Source organism: Mandrillus leucophaeus, unplaced genomic scaffold (genome assembly GCF_000951045.1).
Source record: "Mandrillus leucophaeus isolate KB7577 unplaced genomic scaffold, Mleu.le_1.0 Scaffold229, whole genome shotgun sequence".
NCBI lineage: Eukaryota > Metazoa > Chordata > Mammalia > Primates > Cercopithecidae > Mandrillus > Mandrillus leucophaeus.
In genome coordinates this window covers 2061362-2075973 of record NW_012102354.1, presented here as the reverse complement: position 1 = coordinate 2075973, position 14612 = coordinate 2061362, and the positions used below count along the sequence as shown (strand labels likewise).

The 14612-nt window shown below is 38.7% G+C and overlaps 1 protein-coding gene across 2 annotated transcripts in view; it reads left to right on the top strand.

Annotated features, from left to right (window-relative positions):
- Positions 1 to 897: 897 nt before the first annotated feature.
- The window catches only part of FSHR (follicle stimulating hormone receptor), a 206704-nt gene continuing 192989 nt past the window's right edge, over positions 898 to 14612 (top strand). For both annotated transcript variants that reach the window (XM_011981596.1, XM_011981595.1), the window contains exon 1: positions 898 to 1159. In XM_011981596.1, the coding sequence (XP_011836986.1) occupies positions 1008 to 1159 (152 nt within the window). In that variant the 5' untranslated portion in view covers positions 898 to 1007. The remainder of the gene's footprint in view (positions 1160 to 14612) is intronic.

The window sequence follows — 14612 nt, the reverse complement described above, 5'->3', positions numbered from 1 at the left end:
TACGCAACTAATTATCTAAAGATAGTATTGAAACTAATTTTAGCAGGTAATAAGTTGTGGGCAGGATCTTACAGAATACTCTGCCTTTTAATCTTCATAGATTCTAGAATTGAAAGTACAAAGCCACTTTTCTAAAATTGTTGCCAAACGTTCCTCAGATCCCTCACCATCAAGGAGAGGAATGCCAACAAAAGTGCTGGGCTGTCACCTCAGGGAACATTTAAAACTAAGTTAAAAGCATAGATTAAATAAATTCATTTATGCCAACTGCCAAAAGGCAAGGGCAATCTTCAGAGCCTGGAAATGCCAGAAGGCAGGCAGGATATGCATGAGGGGGTGGATGTGCTGGCATTTACTAAATCTCCACTGGAAACATAGCCCATTTCTTAGGTCACTCAGTTCAGTCAATTATTCCTACAGATAACCCTATCAGAAGTACCTCCCACCTACAGAAATCTGCCTAGGGTTTGCTAACGCATCTGCCTGTTTCTGAATAGCGCCATTTTTGGCATAATTACAGCAAAAAAGAGGATCATTGAATGCAACCCAAAAGGGCTGGTTTTCTCTCAGGTGGGCTGGTGGGAGAAATAGATGCTGAAGACTGAAGGTCCTGGCCCTTCACTTATTAGTACCCCTCTTAGTGATGTGTCATATTGTGTGTTGTGTCTTTTTTGGAGAAAGTCAATCATGTTACTCTGTTGAGAAGAGAATGGTGAACAGCAAGGAGACTTTTGCAATGAAATAATGCAAACTATTCCAGACATGCCTAACGGTTCTATTTGCTGTGTTCCTTAGGTCAGGGTGTAAGAAACCCAATCTTGAAGGAAAACAGAGTAGTTTATCTTGCCTGGAAGTAACCAAAAAAAAGCATCCCTTGGTGCGTCACATGACCCTACCAGTTCTCAAGTCAGATCTCTTCTCATAAGGGCACTGTGTGGAGCTTCTGAGATCTGTGGAGGTTTTTCTCTGCAAATGCAGGAAGAAAGCAGGTGGATGGATGTGTAATTATGGCCCTGCTCCTGGTCTCTTTGCTGGCATTCCTGAACTTGGGCTCAGGATGTCATCATCGGATCTGTCACTGCTCTAACAGGGTTTTTCTCTGCCAAGAGAGCAAGGTGACAGAGATTCCTTCTGACCTCCCGAGGAATGCGGTTGAACTGTGAGTATCAGAGGGAGCGGGAACAACTGCATGGCTGGCATTTGTGCATTGAGTACTATTATTATTTTTACATTAGGCTGATATCTGTTAGGCTGAAATATTTCTGCCCCTTGACCGAAGTCCTGAATAAAACAACAAACTCCCCAGCCCAACCCTCCTGCCTGTGGCTTTCCAAGAATCTTAGATGAGAGTTTGTATCAGCATTTGTCAGAGAACGGCAGTGTGAGAACCCAAATCCAAAGGCAAAGGGAAAAGTTTTTAGTCTTTTCAATGCATTTGCTCTTGGGTTTCATACTCTCTTTAGTGGAACCAGAAAAGGAAAATGAAGGCAAAGTAGAAACTTAGGAGACCCAGAATTGGAGGCAGAAAGGCGACTTTGATCTAAACAGAATACACAAGTTATGTCTCCCAAGGACACTGAATCTAAAAGGCCAGAGTCTTTGTGGCTTTGAAGGCACCAGGAAATAATTCCTGAACTGAGATTCTGCTTTTAGGGGTAAAAAGGAGGTGGTAGAGAAGAGAAAGGGCGTGAAGAAAGAAAGAAATATAGGAAAGACACAGAGAGAGGGAGAAATACAGGATAATATTTTACACAACTGAAAAAAATGTGATTAATAATTTAGAAATTTACTTAACTATTTTAACAGGAAGTAGACTCCTAGAGTTGGCCAAGAATTTAGACACTATCTCACTCTATCTCTTTCTTTTGCAAATTAGGAATCTGGTGTCTGAAGAGTAAAGAGGATTTTTCAGACTCTCGTGATAAGTTGAGATGGAGCCAAAAGTAGAAATCAGGCCTTTTGACTCACAGTCTACTGTTTTGTTTTGTTTTGTTTTGTGTTGTTTTGTTTTGTTTTGTTTCCCAATCCCCTGTGTCTGACTCCATTAGAGCAACAGTGAGGCAAGCCTGTTTAATTGTGCAGTTACTGCTTTCTCTGAGAACTAGCAAGTTGGGACTCAGGGATTTTAGATACCCTCTGTGTTTTTATTGCAAGGATTTTAAACAGAAGCCTGTTTCAACCTTTGTCACTTAAAGCTATGGATAATTTGCATTTAATTGAAGAAGGTGGTCATCTCTTTAGTTCACCAATTGCCATATTGACACTGAAACATGTTGGTGTTGCATTTCAGATTTTTACTCAGGGACAATGAGTTGCAGACTTGCAGACCTGGTTGATTCTGCTTGCCACATTTCCCCTAAACATCTCAAGTCTTCAGTCCTTATCGAGAGGCAGCTGCAGAGGCATGGAAAATAACTGGCCAGCTCTGTGTTTTGGCTACACTGTCTCAGATTAGACAGCTACTCCTGATTATGCTAAAGAATGTGCCATGCACAAAGACCATCTGGTTTATTAGGTAAATATAAGCACAAGAGAAGGCCAATGTACCTGAGCTCCTATAAGTCATTTGCTCCTAAGTGACTTTCAATGATTACTTAACCCCTTCTGAGCCTCAAGTTCCTCGTTTTTGAGGCCATTTTAATACAGCCTTCTTGGTTGAATTGTCGTGAACACTAAAAGATATAGATGCCCCCTACATCCTAATTTCCACCTCTCCTGGACCTACTCCACTTCTTCCAATGTTTCTATGTGGGTCAAGCCGTGCCATCCAGTTGGTAAAACAAACAGCCCTAAACAAGTTTTAATTTTAGGGTGATTCCACATTAGCCTGTCTGCTTTCTGAAATATCATTACCAGAAGAGAGATTTTCTTTTTTCATTCTTCAAAGAAAACATAGGCCAAAAAAGAGAAAGAGATGGAGAAAGAAAGGGGAAAAGAAAGAAAAAGAAAAGAAAGAAAATCCACCCCCACACCCTAAAGCTTCAGGGAGTATATTTGTATGAATTACTATGAGAGGAGCAAGATAACGAATTTTTGAAAAAAAGTAATGCTAACGTATAAATAACTAAAACACATCTCTGGCCAAGAGCATTTTGCAACTAAGGAAAGAGAGTATGAGGTGTTGAGACAGTGTGGAAAGAGATTATGGGAGAGAGTGCGATGAATAGAGCACCAGAAACAAATTTCACTTTCTTGACAAAGGCTAGCTCTAGGTCAATTGTTTACTTCAGTGTATGTAACAGAGGACAAATTGCATAAAACTAAGAAAGGGAAAGAAAGTTCTTGCCAGCTGTTGGCATTTTCCTCCACCTAAGGAAGGAGTATAGTTAAGACCTTTAGAAGCTCTCCCAAATACCCAATCTTAAGAAGATTCTGTCGTCTGCACACTCATTGGTAGGGCTTGAGGTAGACCATCCTAGGGTTTGGCTTTGCAATCTTCCTGGAAAGGTATACTGAGATAAGGAGAGAAATGCTGCTTTGTCTATTAGATTTTTAAAAAGGGAAATTATTTGAGGTCAGTGTGTTAATCACTGAAGAGCAGATACAATGTCAAGTGAATTAGAACTCGGACATACTGTTAGAATGAAAGAGCAATTATCTTTATTTTTGCTTCCTTAAAAAGACTGAATCAAGGTTATCTAAGTAAATGGCAGAAGAGGAATGAAATGGCCTGTTCAACTAAGTATCCCTAATTTACCTTACAGTCTTCCAAATTTGGGTATCAACTTTAATGATGATTACATGAGGTGTAGGTGGATGGATTATTGGACTTCATTGACTGCAATTGCTTAATCCATCAACATATCAAAGCCTCATTGTTACTCAGGCTCACCAGGTGGAAAACAATTCCTACATTTTACTATGTACATTTTTATCCTATCATGCCATTGACCTTGCAGCAGTTTCATTTCATTTGATACATCTGCCAGCCAACACGAAAGATTGCTAATTTCCTATGATCTGCCCATGCTGATATTAATGCTAAAAGAACAGAAGCACCATCAACAGGCAAGTAGATTTCATTTACTAAGGGGCTCCTACTATTTGCTTTATGCACTATGTTTTGTACACACTACTTCATTAAAACTTCACCAAAAACTGCAAGTTTGGAATTATTGCTCTGTTTTTCGAATAAGACAAACCAAAGCATAAAAAAGTTGAGTAGCTTGGGCAATTATCCCTGCAGCTCCTGGACGGCAGAGCTGGGATTCAAATTTGAGTCTTTTATATCTCCTCTGCATGCTGTGTGAAATGAACATCATCTGACTCTATACCTTTCTTATTCTGGAAAAAAAAAAGAAAATAGTCGTTTACATTTTAAACCAGAAGTCAGCTTTATGGACTATACAATCTCTTGCAACTACTCACCTCTATCACAGTAGCAGAAAAGCAGCCATAAACAACATGTAAATGAACACGGACATGTTCCAAGAAAACTTTATTTATGAACACAGAAATTTGAATTTCATGTAATTGTTATGTCACAAAAAAAGCATTATTTTGATTTTTTTCAACCATGTAAAACGGTGAGAAAGATTTTTAGCTCATCGGCCATAGAAAAACATGGGGCAAGCCAAATTTGGCTCATAGACTGTGTATTGCCCACTTCTGATTTAGACTATAGCTGAGAGAGTGGATTAAATATTACTAGTTTGAGTGGGGTTTAGGCAGCCTGAGGCAGCATGGCACTGTGGATAAAGTACTAATATATGGAGCAGGGTCACTCACGGGCAGCTTTTAGCTGGTTCTGATGAGTTAGAGATGGCAGAGTGTTTAGAATTTGAGAGACCTGAGTTTAAACCCAGGATGTTGCATTAAATTTAGCTCTGTTATCTGGACCTTTGGCTGTATAATGGAAATCACCATGTATGCCTAACCGGCAGAGCTGCTATGAGGATTACATGAGACAATGTGGGTAAAACACTTTGCACAATGTCTCTCATGCTGTTATTATTGATGATAATGTTGCTCTCAACTGTAAAATATTAGGCAAAAATTATCTACCACAGAGGGCTTTCGTGAGGACAAAGTCAGTCAAGAGATATGAGACTGATTTGGAAAATTGATATAAAGATCTCTATAACTCTGAGGTAGTTTACAACCTCCTGTTTGTTTAATAATAATCTCCTCCCAGTGTACATAGCACTTAATCTCCATGGACTTACTTTCTGGGTAAGAAAATGTGTCCCTTAATGCTGTCCATATTTGCCAAGAACTCACAGAGCAGGTTCATTCTGACCATAGTCAAAGGAATTTTGGTTTCTGACTTATCCTAGAAACTCAGCTTCACCTAGAGGCAGTCAGTGGATCTAGAAAAGTGCCTTTGATCTTACTTTACTCTTCCTGGAGTTAGAATTCCTAAGGAGAATGCAAACACCCATTCTACATCTGAAATTTGAAGTCTAAGCAACAGTATGGACGCAATGATGTTTTTCTTCAGCAGGGTCAGATGATGATAATACTAAAGAAGAAAAAGTCATTCTTGTCTTAAGGAAACCTGTCCTGGGATTATATTATAGGCTGTCTGTGCTAAACCTTATCCTCATAGCAAGTTCCCATATCTCATTGCAATCTCATTTCACTAGCATTTACTTCTAATTATCGAATTATCTTTTCCACTTTTCATTTTCTTTCCTTGCCTTACATTCCTTATTTTCTTGTCCTGGTTTAGATCTCCATATTCCATAACCACAGATTATTATTATTAGAAATTTTAAAGTGCATCTAGGTTAGTCTTTAATAGGTCCTTAGTTCTTAGGGATATATCAATTTTGTACAAAAAGGGTAGCCTTTGCTATACCAAGGCGTTCTGTGATGTCTAAGAGTGAAACACAGTTTTTGATGTTTGCAAACTGAGTCACTTTTCTAAGAGCATTCTGAGGATTAACATTTCACAGAGCACCCTTTGGGAAAGGCTGGTCTATCCAACCCCAGCCATCAGGATAAATTCCTTCTAAAGTCTAAACCACAACCCAGGCCTCCTGACTCTCAAATTCAGTGCTCAATATCACAGCTAGGACCCTTGGATGGGTTTTTATTGCTTTGTGCCTGAGAAGTAGGTATTTAAAAGTGTGCTGTGTTCTCATGAAGGAGATGGTTCTGAAGTATAGACTGTAGGTAACCATGAGGTAACTAGGTATTACCTGTTCTGAGGTAAAGAAATAGAAGATCAAACAATGGATTACAAAACTACAAAAACTATTCCTAACTTCCTCATTTGTTGAATGCTGACAGTTTACTTCTCCTCAACATATAGGTTTCAAACTTTTCTGGTCACCCATCTAATCAGTTTACAAGCTCCTTTCATATTTCTGCTACTACTAATAATATTCTTTTTTAAAAAAATTGTCATCATCTTTGCTTGGGTCCTGACAATCTAAATCCTGGATTATATAATTACTTCCTAATTTATCTCTTTCTTATCAATCCCTCTTTTCTCCAAACTAGCCTGCACACTGTCATTCTATTTCCTCCATAAAACATCACTGCCACATGTTGTGATTTCCCACTTCAAAATCATTTAATAGCTCATCTTTCTGACTTTACCTCTCTGTATTCTTCAGCAGGAGCCTACTCCACAAGGCTGATATGGCCTTGCTCTCAAGCATACTTTGTGCATTTCTACCTCTCTGTGTCTTTACGTTATGCCTCTTGTTTGTACTATTCTCAGTTTATTGTCTCTTGAAATTCAACCTACTTATTATAATCTTGCTCAAAGGTTGCCACTTTCATGAAGTCTTCCCTTACCACTCTGTCTTTATTTAAGCTTGCTTTCATTCAAACACTGGTGCAGTTCATTTCACACTTAATCTTGCCTTGCATTTAATTTTTCATGTGTGTCTTATTTCCTCAACTGTAGTGAGAATGTCCTTTGAACACCTTAGTGTGTCTGGTTCAATACGATGTGTATTCTGGACCCTCAATTACAGGTAGAACAAATGATTCGATAAATCAGGAGGAATTACATCTGTTTACTTGTTCTGCTCCTCAGTATTGAATAAAAGATTCTTATAAAAGATGATTATTGCTTTCTCCTGCAATGAACTACTATAGGATTTGCTAGCTTTCTTATTTTCCTTGCTTTTTTATGTGTTTGTTTTAAGAAAATTCCTGCGTGTCATTCCAGAATCCATTAATTTATACAGAAAGAAAGAAACATTGACTAGAAACAAGGTCTACTAAGTTAAAAGTTGAATATTCTATACTCTAGGCACATCATTCAATTCTCTTGACTTATGTAATAATACTTGCCTCTCTATACCTAACAAAAATATTGAAAAGAGGAAAGTGATTTTGCCCAAACAAAATCACTTTAAACCAGACAGAAACGTTCAAAAGATACAATTTTTGCCAATTAAGGTCATATTCTAGACCCTGAATTTTAAGTTTTCTGTATTCCTCAGTTGTATTTTGATTGTTATAGTTCTGTCTTATTATCAAAACCGAACACCCCATTGTGCAAATTGCCCTGAGTGCCCATGTTTGGAGTCTCCTATAGCCTTGTTTAGATACTTCTTTGACAGAAACAAACAGCACAACGTCCACACTAATATATACATAATTCTTTCTCTTGACATAAAATCCTGCACCTACTTTTGTGAGAAATGATATGTCTATGTCCAACATTTGGAATTTAATTGGGCTGGGGGAAAGGGCGGTTTATATTCCCTGCAGAAGAGTTAAAAAAAAAAAAAACGACTAAAGGAACAGCTATAGAATGCAGCACCTTGAAAGAGAAAAAGTGGAAATTGCATTGCAGGGAAAGAATCCTTTAAAGTAGAAGATGAACTCCATCCTGAGAATTGGCTAACAGCTATAATTTACAGAGTCATTATTAGCAATTGAAGAGTAGGGGTTTGATAGCAGAGAACTGCACTTGCTTGGTAATGATAAAACCCCCTTGTTTACCTAAAGGTGCAAGCTATCCTTCCTCACCCAAGCCCTCTACTATAAGAAGCCTATGCTTCAAAAGTAGGACACTGTGGCAGCAAATGGGAAATTCATTTAACTTTTGATTATCTTTCTCCAAAGCCACTAATTGGGTTATCTAGTCACTGTGGTTGATTGGACTATACTTTTTCTTTAGGCTCTTAGATTTAGAGTCTCCAATTTAGCTTTGTTTAGACTAGATTTTAGCTTGTATAGCCCACAAGGTCAGCTAGGAAAGAGGGTAATTATTTTTAATTGCCTAGGATCTGATTATAATGAGATATGGATGTTTGTTCTTAATCTGACCTTTCCATGGAGTATCTCAGAGCATGTTTTGTATCTCTGACCTGAACATGCCATTACCTTGTTCTTTCGTATGAAACAGGCTGGCTGATCTGAAAATCTTCAAAGGATACGCAAAATAATATTTGAATAAAGCAGCCAAACCCGTGCTACGCCCTTGAATTCAATTATACTTTTAGTCTTCAGAGTGACATGAGTCCTTTTTTTCATCTCGTCTCTCAGACCTTTTTCAGCAAGAGCCAACATAGAGTTATCACAGAGTCCTGTGTCAGAAACCATGAAGAATGCCAGCTGAGCCCATTTTTGTATCTTTCTAATGGCAAGCTTGATGAAAACCTCTAAGAAATATGGACCTCAAAAGTTTAACTGTTTCGATGAAATGGAAAAATCAACAAATTGAGGATATTGAGAGAAAATTCATCAATAGTTTCATCAAACTTGATGAAAGTTTGATGTAAAATGATGCTGAGATTTTTTCAAATCTCAAATGCTTTGATTTTACAAGTATCTTCAGGCACCAAACTTCCCCAAACCAATAGGCTTTCTCTAGGCATCAGATTCTGGCAGCTGTGTAATCCTTATGCTCCTCTGATCTCACTTGTGGGATTTAGGGAGTGAGCATGTTTCCCTTGGGCTGAATAGTTCTGTTATTTTGAGATGCAGCATGGAAAACCCCCACACAAACATCTCTCTCTCTCGATATTTTTAATTTGTTGAGGGGTTTAAAACAAAGAATTTATGAGGGATCCTATCTCCAGCAATGATTTCATAACTAAACAGCAGCTGACAGGTCTCTGAGCACTGAATCCCTCCTGAATTCTCTTGGAATAAGGACACAAGAAAGAAAGGCCCCTTATATGAAAGGGCCACATCCTTGAGCACTAGACTTTCTGAAGTGGCTTCAGTTTCAAATATTCTGTTCCCTTTAAGAAAGTCTACAACATTTTGCTTTGTAAGGTAGGATTACATCCTAGAAGATGGCATTGCCTCTTGTGGTTCCTCATTGTCTCACAATAGTAGCCTCTGAATTGGTCTCTAAGCTTTCCGTCTTCTTCCCTCCCAGATTCCTGCTCTGAGATCTTGTCCTGGTTTAATTCCTCTGTGGGCACCAATGCCCAAATTCAGAACAAAAATCCAAAATCACAAGTTTGGCATTAAGATCCTCTGTATGTTGGCCTCAAATTAACTCTTCTGTCTCATCTCTTCTCTTCCATCCTCTCAACCCTATGCTCTATGTGCTATTTTCTACTCGTCAGCTTCCAAATATGTTTTATATTCCCCTACTCAAGTACTATTTTCTCCAACCTGAATACATTCTCCTACTCCAATATTACTCACCTTTGAGACCAAAGAAAAGATGCTATTTTTCATGAAGTTTTCTTTGAACAGCAAATATTTATTAATTATATATGTGCAAGGGTCGATATTAGGTACTGGAGAGAAAACAATCAATAGGAAAGGCAAGATCCCTGTCCTCATGAAGTTGCTAAAAAAGAATTCAAACAAGCAATGACAATGTTTTTCCTTGCTCTTACCCGCAACTATCAGTATCTCTCTCAGAACTCAGAATAGTCATTGTCAAAATCACTAATTTGACAACTAATTGCATGTTGCTTTGTGCAATCTGAAATCATAGATTGTGAGAGCTAGAAGAAATAGATACCTGCCTGCGTGATGCCAGAAGAGAGGTGATGAGAAGACAGCCACTGGCCTGTCCTATCTAGATTTGCCTTCTTGACCACCCTGGGATGATTTCAGGGGCTATACAGAGCCACTTTCAAAATATTCCATTGCTTTAAACATAGCAAACCTTTGCTTTATTTTACAGGAAGGGCACAGACCTGAACTAAAATATAATGAACAATCAGCAAATTAATGATAGGGTTCAATGGAAAGATGTCCAAATATTTAAGTTTGACTAGAAGTTTACAAATTGTCAAAATACAAGAGACTGAATCTTTTCAGTTTGGATAAAAGAAGTTAACACAGAAGATAGAAAAGAGCACCAAAGGAAAACGTAGGCTGCATTGTTTTGCCAACTTCACTGTTTTTCCAAAACTGCTCGTATTCATAAATACTATTTTACGTTGTTGGGTAAAAGTTTACCTGTCAATGGCCTGTGTATGCCAACTTCCCCCAAAGCAGCTGGGGTAATCTTGAATCTAGTAAAAGACCAGAGCTAATCTTAACAAAGCCCATAGCCCTCCAAAAATGACACCCCTTAAGAAATTCTGCTTTGGCATAAGGGAGACAGTAATAAGGAATTACAGAATGCTCTTGAACTTATAAGTAATTTCCTTGTCCTTTAAATTTCAAACTATTTGGCATGGTTATATTAGCTTTAGGATAGAAAAACAAATTAAATGCAAAAGAATGATCACTGTCCACCATCAGATCACAGCCTGAGCAGTTATCCACAGTCAGCACCAAACCCTTGCCACTACCATGTACCCATCAAGGCTAATTTCTCATCAGGGCAGGAAAGGAAGAAACCTTCATGTAATTTCTGTTTGTTTTGTGGGCAAGCAATGTAGCATTTCTGTCAGTAAATACATTGGAGAGTACAGTAGAAAATGCAACAAGAAACATTGTTTTAAGTTAGAAAACAAACTGGAAAAGCAATGAAAGAAAATATTGCAATTATGATGAACACCAAAGAGCTCATCTGGAATCCAGTAGCAAAATTGCTTATCAGGCCCCTGATTGTGAAAATCTGCTGAACTCCTTTAATAAGAACACAGTCTTGGAATGGCATCTCATTCCCCCAAACAAATACTAGAAATAAGGGGAAAGAAGCGCAAACAGTTATGCTAGTCAGATAGGAAAATTACAAAGTGGCTCTGGAAGCAAATGTTTGGGGTAAGATTCCAGAGGAAGAAGAGCAACAAGAGCAGCAGCAGAAGATGTAAGAACCTCAGTCAAAAAAACAGCTAGGCTGTTTGTCGGGGAATTGCTGCATCAAAATCTTTATGTCTTGACTGGGGCTGGTTGAATTTCCTGGAGAAAATTCTTCCAAACTCCTACTGGAGGATGAAGTCCTGACTACCAGCATTGTGGTGGCTGTGAAAAGGGCTAGGGTCTCAACATCCAGCAGTCGTAAGTGGTATCTGGCATCCTCAAGTCCAGAAACTCCCTGTTTTATGCTCCCTAAAAAATAAATCTTTGGGGTGTTGCTCAGGTGGGTAGGGGCACTCCCCTGACTGTTCTGAGAGGAAAGTCTGACTGCCTCTTAAATATACTTTCCACCAATCCTCTTTATTTTATCCATTTTACCCGATTTCCACCCCTGCCCCACTCCTAGAGATACCAGTGCCTCCAAATCCTGAGTGTTTTAGGGATGGTGCAGTATAAATCACTTTGGCTTCCATTTTCTAGAGTCTACCAAGTATCACTTCTTAAACTTTAATGTGCTTGCAAAGCAGAGGAATATATTGTGAAATGCAGATTTTAATTCAGCTTTCTGGGATGCTGTAAGTACTAGTTCCAGAACCACATTTCTCTCTCTTTGCAAACCAAAAATTTTCTTGCTCTTGTTCTTCTGTCCTTGTTGCTTTATTCATTTAAAAACCAAATTCCCTTATTGTCTTCTCAATGGAGTTTCAGGAGGAAACAAATAGTTGTTTGTTTAATACGCCATTTCTACCCAGGAATTCCCGTTCATTATTCACCCACTCAGTCTGGCTCTGTCTCCATGGTTCCACTGAGCTGAAAATTCTTCTTGTCACAGGTATCAATAAATTTCTCTTTATCTTCCATATGTTTTATACAGTGATTATATCACATTTTACAATTTGGAATATAAGAGGAAAGTGCTCAATTCATGAGACAGATTCTGTGGTCACTTCTCTGTTCACAAATTATACACCTCTCAGGAACACTCCAAACAGTGACCATTCGAGTACTTGACACACGTTTCTCTTTTGACTTTCAGTTTCTGTGATTCCACACTAGTTTTTTTCCTATAGCTGAGGCGAAACTTTGATCTCCTCTGCTAAGTTCTCTATTGCTTCTCAGCCTCTAAATGTTGGAGTTCCCAGGCTTCATCCTGGACCTTCTTCTGTCGTGCATCTGTTCTCTCTGTATGGTGAGCTCATCCAGACAGTTTTAAATATCACCTACATCCAGAATATGTGTGCCATTTCTGACTGCCTTATGGAGCCCAAGACATGTAATATTCAACTGAAACCTTGACTTCTCTACTTGACACCTTTACAAGCATCTCAAAACCAACAAATAGAAAATAGTACACTTAATTACCTCCCCTCAAGCCCCACAGAATCTCTTCTCCCAGCCTTCATCATCTGTATAAATGCACGTCACCAAACTCTCACTCCCAAATCCAGTCCATCAACAGGTGCTGGGGATTTGACACATAAAATGTAGCTCCAAAGTCTCCACTTATCTGTATCTCCCCTAGCACCACTCTAGCTTAATTCAGCATCATCCCTCACCTGTGCTACTGCAATGTCCCCTACCTTTTCCATTCCCTTGTTTCTCTTGAATTAACAGTCTATCCCCTATGCAGCAGCTAGAGAGACATTTCAAAGGCATATGACATCCAATTACATAGAACTTCATTTAGAATAAAATTTATTACACTCAGGTTTTGTGACTGCCTACTATGACGAGCACTGTTTGAAGTGCTAGAGAGTCAGCAGCGAACAAAACAGACAAAATATCTTTCCTTTTGGAGTTAATGTGCTTTGCCATGACTACAAGGCACCCCATGATTTGACCTCTTCCTGTCACCCTGGACCCCTTTCTACTCTTCTGAAACACTGGCTCTTTCCTACTTTAGATCTATTTTTCTCTCTCCTCTTCACATCTTTCAGCATGATGAGATGACACGAGATGACTTTTCATCTTTTCAGTCTCTACCCAAATGCCACCTCCTTAGAAGGGTCTTTTTGACCACTCCACTGTAATAGCACATCCCATTGCTCTAGCGTATGACACTTTCATTTCTTTCATAAACTTACTACAACTGGAATGTTTTCATTTCTTTACTTTCCTCCCCACCACTAGAAACTAGAACTAAAGTTGAATGATGGCAAAGATTTCAACATGTTGAATAGTCCCTGGCACAGAGTAAACACTCAATACATACATGAGTTGAAAGAATAAATGAAAGGGCTTCTCAAGCAAATAATAACTAGAAGGAAAGACTGAATGTAACAAACGTCTACTAAGCCTTACTGTGCCACTATGCTGCATGCCACCTATAGCATCTTGCCCAACAATTTTGCACTGTAGCTATTACTGTCCCTAGTTTGGAAATAAGGAAAATAAAATTTAAGAACTAGCCCAAAGTCACTCAGCTTCTCAGTATCAGAATTGAAACTGACATCTCTCATATACCTGATTTTAACATGCCCGTTCTTTGTATGAACCAGGAGAAAAAGAGACAGTGGACCTCTTTTTACTCTGAACTCCTAAAGTAAAAGTCTAAACTCTTCATCTGAGCACCTACATCTGCTGGACTTAAAATGCTGGACTCATCTTTAATATAGAACTTATGTATTATTTTGTCTCCCATATACAGTAAGCTGAAGATTAGCACTGCACTCTTCTCCTACACCCAGCCAGGGTTGGCAACATAATTCGGATGTGTGTCCTCTCTAAATCTCACATCGAAATGTAATCCCCATTGTTGGAGGTGGGGCCTGGTGGGAGGTATTTGGGTCATGGGAGTGGATCTTTCATGGCTTGGTGCTGTTCTCTTGATAGTGAGTGACTTCTCGTGAAGTTGGGTTGTTGTAAAGTGTGGTATCTCCCTGCTACCTTGCTCCTGCTCTGCCATGTGAGATTCCTGTTCCTCCTTCAACTTTCATTATGAGTAAAAGCTCCCTGAGGCCTGTGCAGAAGCCAAGCAGATGCCAGCACCACATACTTCCTGTATAGCCTGCAGAACCATGAACCAATTAAACCTCTTTTCCGTATAAATTACAGTCTCAGGTATTTTTTTAATAGCAATGCAAGAACAGCCTAACACAGATGGGTATGAGTAACTACTCCATGAAGAGGAGAGAGAAAGAATCAGTGGGGTTGTGAATAAATAGGACTAAAAAGTAAATGCAATGACAATTTCCAGAAATAAATTACAAAGTAATCAAAAGCTGGCTAATGTCAAGGAGCTGTTTGAACAACATGCATGCCTATCTATAGAGTGGGCGGTAGACAGGGCTTGCTCCAACTTTATTTTGCCTTGTACACATTTCTTTTTTTTTTTTAATATATTTAGACTGGTTTATTTTCTTTTTTAATTTATTTATTATTATTATATTTTAAGTTCTAGGGTACATGTTCATAATGTGCAGGTTTGTTACATATGTATACTTGTGCCATGTTGCTGTGCTGCACCCATCAACTCGTCAGCACCC